General features: G+C 37.3%; 1 protein-coding gene across 3 annotated transcripts in view; it reads right to left on the bottom strand.

Annotated features, from left to right (window-relative positions):
• arhgef10la (Rho guanine nucleotide exchange factor (GEF) 10-like a) overlaps positions 1-6,643 on the bottom strand; it is a 456,971-nt gene that overhangs the window by 413,273 nt on the left and 37,055 nt on the right. For all 3 annotated transcript variants that reach the window (XM_061977629.1, XM_061977630.1, XM_061977632.1), the window contains exon 2: positions 5,974-6,240. In XM_061977629.1, coding sequence (XP_061833613.1) covers positions 5,974-6,235 — 262 coding nt within the window. In that variant the 5' untranslated portion in view covers positions 6,236-6,240. The remainder of the gene's footprint in view (positions 1-5,973; positions 6,241-6,643) is intronic.

The raw sequence follows: 6,643 nt of genomic DNA, 5'->3' as shown, positions 1-6,643 counted from the left end.
ATGTCATGCCCCTGTCAGTGAAAGTGTCCTATGATGTCATGCCCCTGTCAGTGAAAGTGTCCTATGATGTCATGCACCTGTCAGTGAAAGTGTCCTATGATGTCATGCCCCTGTCAGTGAATGTGTCCTATGATGTCATGCACCTGTCAGTGAAAGTGTCCTATGATGTCATGCCCCTGTCAGTGAAACTGTCCAATGATGTCATGCCCCTGTCAGTGAAAATGTCCTATGATGTCATGCCCCTAGCAGTGAAACTGTCCGATGATGTCATGCCCCTGTCAGTGAAACTGTCCTATAATGTCATGCCCCTGTCAGTGAAACTGTCCTATGATGTCATGCACATGTCCTCATTCCAAGAAACATTTGTAAGTTTTACAATATAACTAAAACTGTTCATACTTACTATACCGTCCCATGTGTGATGTCTGTAGGAGTGTTTTCATGCATGTTTGTAATGTAATCAAGCAAGCGTCATTAGCATTAGCTAATATGCTAACACGTTTACGAGTGTCTGTGTTAGTATTATTAACTTACAACGGCATTCTTTTTGTATTGTTTTACTTTCACAAATTCCTCAGTAAATTCACCAAAACGTCACCGTGGAGTTATTGAGTCTGTTTTGCTAATTGGAGAGCTAGCTCGCTGTGACAATTACTTCTGTTTTGTTTGATCAGCCGTTTTACTGCCGTGTTACAGACACCGTTTGGAAACAATCAAGGTGCGCAAATAAACATTTACAAAATATTTATATGTAAATAAATAATTTCTGTCTGGGCTTCCCTGCTTAGGCTGCTGCCCCCGCGACCCGACCTCGGATAAGCGGAAGAAGATGGATGGATGGATGGATGGATAAATGATTTCTTAACGTATATTTATGTGGCTTATAGTCCAATGCGGCTAAAATATTGAAAAAACGTTGTATTTTTTTATTTGCGGGTGCGGCTTATATACTGGTGCGCTCTATAGTCAGGAAAATACTGTACAGAAAATGTATTATTCATAGTTAGCAAATTTACCTATTACCCAACTTAGTTTTAAAAATGGCTTTTAAATATGTATTATACTGAATCGTGTGGTTTACAATGTTTACTTTCTTTTTGGGGCTTTACAAGCCCTAATATAAGACTGTGCTGAAAACTAATAGTACAAAATTGGCGTGATCAGCATCTACAGTACGGTAAGATATTTTTGCCACATCACATCCCGAAATAAATCCCAGAATATATGGATGGCTATGCAAATATTTTTTATATGAAAAACCAATCTTCCGGCAATGCCATGACATCATTGCTTTGCTATTTATGACCATCTTGCAATATATCAGAAAATAACAACTCAGCCATCCTTAATGAGGCGCATATTGAGTTGTTTTATGAGTTGAAATTCGTTATCCCAGCAGGCACAAGACATTGAAACAACGTTGAGAACTTGTTGGATTAGGTCCTGACGTTGAGCAACTCAAACATAACGTTGAAACAACATGCTTTTGACAACGTTTAATCAATGTCGGGTTGTGACGTTGATTTGACCATTGAAATTTGGTCATTTCCCAACCAATATTCTACAACACAAATACGTTGAAACAACATGCTTTTTGACAACGTTTAATCAATGTCAGGTTCTGACGTTGATAAGACCGTTAAAATTTGGTCATTTCCCAACCAATATTCTACCACACAAATACATCGTTGAAACAACATGCTTTTTGACAACGTTTAATCAATGTTGGGTTCTGATGTTGATTTGACCGTTGAAATTTGGTCATTTCCCAACCAATATTCTAAGAAACATGCTTTTTGACAATGTTTAATCAATGTTGGGTTCTGATGTTGATATTTGGTAATTTTCCAACCAATATTCTACAACACAAATACAACGTTGAAACAACATGCCTTTTGACAATGTTTAATCAATGTCGGGTTGTGACGTTGATTTGACCATTGAAATTTGGTCATTTCCCAACCAATATTCTACAACACAAACACAACGTTGAAACAACATGCTTTTTGACAACGTTTAATCAATGTTGGGTTCTGATGTTGATATTTGGTAATTTTCCAACCAATATTCTACAACACAAATACAACGTTGAAACAACATGCCTTTTGACAATGTTTAATCAATGTCGGGTTGTGACGTTGATTTGACCATTGAAATTTGGTCATTTCCCAACCAATATTCTACAACACAAACACAACGTTGAAACAACATGCTTTTTGACAACGTTTAATCAATGTTGGGTTCTGACGTTGATATCAGGTAATTTTCCAACCAATAATCTACAACACAACTCAAATCTAATGTTGAAACAACATGCTTTTTGACAACGTTTAATCAATGTTGGTTTCTGACGTTGATTTAACATTGAATTTTGGTCATTTTCCAACCAATATTCTACAACACAAATACAACGTTGAAGCAACATGCTTTTTGACAACGTTCAATCAATGTCAGGTTGTGACGTTGATAAGACCGTTAAAATTTGGTCATTTCCCAACCAATATTCTACCACACAAATACAACGTTGAAACAACATGCTTTTTGACAATGTTTAATCAATGTTGGATTCTGATGTTCTTTTGACCATTGAATTTTGGTCATTTCCCAACCAATATTCTACAACTCAAACCTAACGTTGAAACAATTTGCTTTTTGACAACGTTTAATCAATGTTGGGTTCTGGCGTTGATATTTGGTCATTTTCCAACCAATATTCTACAACACAAATACAACGTTGAAACAACATGCTTTTTGACAACATTTATTCAATGTCGGGTTGTGACGTTGATTTGACCGTTGAAATTAGGTCATTTCTCAACCAATATTCTACAACACAAATACGTTGAAACAACATGCTTTTTGACAACGTTTAATCAATGTCAGGTTCTGACGTTGATAAGACCGTTAAAATTTGGTCATTTCCCAACCAATATTCTACCACACAAATACATCGTTGAAACAACATGCTTTTTGACAACGTTTAATCAATGTTGGGTTCTGATGTTGATTTGACCGTTGAAATTTGGTCATTTCCCAAACAATATTCTACAACACAAATACAACGTTGAAACAACATGCTTTTTGACAACGTTTAATCAATGTCAGGTTGTGACGTTGATAAGACCGTTAAAATTTGGTCATTTCCCAACCAATATTCTACCACACAAATACAACGTTGAAACAACATGCTTTTTGACAACGTTTAATCAATGTTGGGTTCTGATGTTGATTTGACCGTTGAAATTTGGTCATTTCCCAAACAATATTCTACAACACAAATACAACGTTGAAACAACATGCTTTTTGACAACGTTTAATCAATGTCAGGTTGTGACGTTGATAAGACCGTTAAAATTTGGTCATTTCCCAACCAATATTCTACCACACAAATACAACGTTGAAACAACATGCTTTTTGACAACGTTTAATCAATGTTGGGTTCTGATGTTGATTTGACCGTTGAAATTTGGTCATTTCCCAAACAATATTCTACAACACAAATACAACGTTGAAACAACATGCTTTTTGACCACGTTTAATCAATGTCAGGTTGTGACGTTGATAAGACCGTTAAAATTTGGTAATTTTCCAACCAACATTCTACAACACAAATACAACGTTGAAACAACATGCTTTTTGACGACGTTTAATCAATGTTGGCTTCTGACGTTGATATTTGGTCATTTTCCAACCAATATTCTACAACACAAATGCAACGTTGAAACAACATGCTTTTTGACAACGTTTAATCAATGTTGGGTTCTGATGTTGATTTGACCGTTGAAATTTGGTCATGTTCCAACCAATTTTCAAAGAAACATGCTTTTTGACAACGTTTAATCAATGTTGGGTTCTGATGTTGATATTTGGTAATTTTCCAACCAATATTCTACAACACAAATGCAACGTTGAAACAACATGCTTTTTGACGACGTTTAATCAATGTTGGGTTCTGACGTTGATTTGACCATTGAATTTTGGTCATTTCCCAAACAATATTCTACAACTCAAACCTAACGTTGAAACAATATGCTTTTTGACGACGTTTAATCAATGTTGGCTTCTGACGTTGATATTTGGTCATTTTCCAACCAATATTCTACAACACAAATGCAACGTTGAAACAACATGCTTTTTGACAACGTTTAATCAATGTTGGGTTCTGATGTTGATTTGACCGTTGAAATTTGGTCATGTTCCAACCAATTTTCAAAGAAACATGCTTTTTGACAACGTTTAATCAATGTTGGGTTCTGATGTTGATATTTGGTAATTTTCCAACCAATATTCTACAACACAAATACAACGTTGAAACAACATGCTTGTTGACGACGTTTAATCAATGTCGGGTTGTGACGTTGATTTGACCGTTGAAATTAGGTCATTTCTCAACCAATATTCTACAACACAAATACAACGTTGAAACAACATGCTTTTTGACAACGTTTAATCAATGTCAGGTTGTGACGTTGATAAGACCGTTAAAATTTGGTCATTTCCCAACCAATATTCTACCACACAAATACAACGTTGAAACAACATGCTTTTTGACAACGTTTAATCAATGTTGGGTTCTGATGTTGATTTGACCGTTGAAATTTGGTCATTTCCCAAACAATATTCTACAACACAAATACAACGTTGAAACAACATGCTTTTTGACAACGTTTAATCAATGTCAGGTTGTGACGTTGATAAGACCGTTAAAATTTGGTCATTTCCCAACCAATATTCTACCACACAAATACAACGTTGAAACAACATGCTTTTTGACAACGTTTAATCAATGTTGGGTTCTGATGTTGATTTGACCGTTGAAATTTGGTCATTTCCCAAACAATATTCTACAACACAAATACAACGTTGAAACAACATGCTTTTTGACCACGTTTAATCAATGTCAGGTTGTGACGTTGATAAGACCGTTAAAATTTGGTAATTTTCCAACCAACATTCTACAACACAAATACAACGTTGAAACAACATGCTTTTTGACGACGTTTAATCAATGTTGGCTTCTGACGTTGATATTTGGTCATTTTCCAACCAATATTCTACAACACAAATGCAACGTTGAAACAACATGCTTTTTGACAACGTTTAATCAATGTTGGGTTCTGATGTTGATTTGACCGTTGAAATTTGGTCATGTTCCAACCAATTTTCAAAGAAACATGCTTTTTGACAACGTTTAATCAATGTTGGGTTCTGATGTTGATATTTGGTAATTTTCCAACCAATATTCTACAACACAAATACAACGTTGAAACAACATGCTTTTTGACGACGTTTAATCAATGTTGGGTTCTGACGTTGATTTGACCATTGAATTTTGGTCATTTCCCAAACAATATTCTACAACTCAAACCTAACGTTGAAACAATATGCTTTTTGACGACGTTTAATCAATGTTGGCTTCTGACGTTGATATTTGGTCATTTTCCAACCAATATTCTACAACACAAATGCAACGTTGAAACAACATGCTTTTTGACAACGTTTAATCAATGTTGGGTTCTGATGTTGATTTGACCGTTGAAATTTGGTCATGTTCCAACCAATTTTCAAAGAAACATGCTTTTTGACAACGTTTAATCAATGTTGGGTTCTGATGTTGATATTTGGTAATTTTCCAACCAATATTCTACAACACAAATACAACGTTGAAACAACATGCTTGTTGACGACGTTTAATCAATGTCGGGTTCTGATGTTCATTTGACCGTTGAATTGTGATCATTTCCCAACCAACAACGTGGATCCAACGATGGACACCAACGTTGTCTCAGTTTACAAAGACAACTATTTTTCAACGTTGTTTCCAAGTCAGTTTTAAAGGACACGTACGTATAATCAACGTCGTCTTGTGCCTGCTGGGATGGCATATTTGCTATGTCTAAGTAAAGACGTGACTATTTAGTCTGCATTGTTGGCCAGGTCGACCCTCCACCATCCTGCCACGGAATGTCTCACCTTGGGTGGAAATGGACGCTTCCTTGCGGGCACCTCCTTCCTGTTGTGTGACGTCTGGCACAGCTTGTGACGCTGCTTTGGACCCCGGTTGCACGAAGACGCCACCGCTGCCAAGCCCTTCGCCGCCCTCCTGGCGCGTCTCCTCGCCTTCGCTGTCGTCAAACACAAACTCCTCCCCTTGCTCCTCCTCCTCCTCCTCCTCCTCCTCCTCCTCCTCCTCCTCGTCCTGCTTGGGCAGTGGCAGAGAGGTGGTGGTGGACATGGCTCCTGGAGGGAAACACATTCACAGTAAGGAAGGGAATCATTTGGACCCATCCCTGGGTGGATCTTGCAAGAGAGGAAAAGGGGGGCTATTCATTTTTGCAATGCAGTATGCCGAAAATAATGGAAAGCGCCATTTCACATAGCAACTGCCACTGTGGTCAAAGTTGGAATTGGCACAAAACACATTTTCACATATTGCAACACAGTCTAGTGGCTTAAGTGGATAGTGGATAGTGATTGTTTGCTGTAGTTTGTTTGTAAATGCCGTCTTGTTCGTAAAGATTTGCATTTCCCGCGCTGGGCTGGAATAAGTTTGTTGTGCTGCCGCCTTTTTTAAATAAGCTTTGCAGCGTGCAGTCATTTGTTCCACGCCTGTTGCCGCAAAACCAAACCACTGACAACACTT

The sequence above is a fragment of the Nerophis lumbriciformis genome, linkage group LG18 (genome assembly GCF_033978685.3).
Source record: "Nerophis lumbriciformis linkage group LG18, RoL_Nlum_v2.1, whole genome shotgun sequence".
NCBI classification, from domain to species: Eukaryota; Metazoa; Chordata; class Actinopteri; order Syngnathiformes; family Syngnathidae; genus Nerophis; species Nerophis lumbriciformis.
Note: the sequence above shows the minus strand (reverse complement) of the source record. Positions and strands in the feature narration are given on the sequence as shown.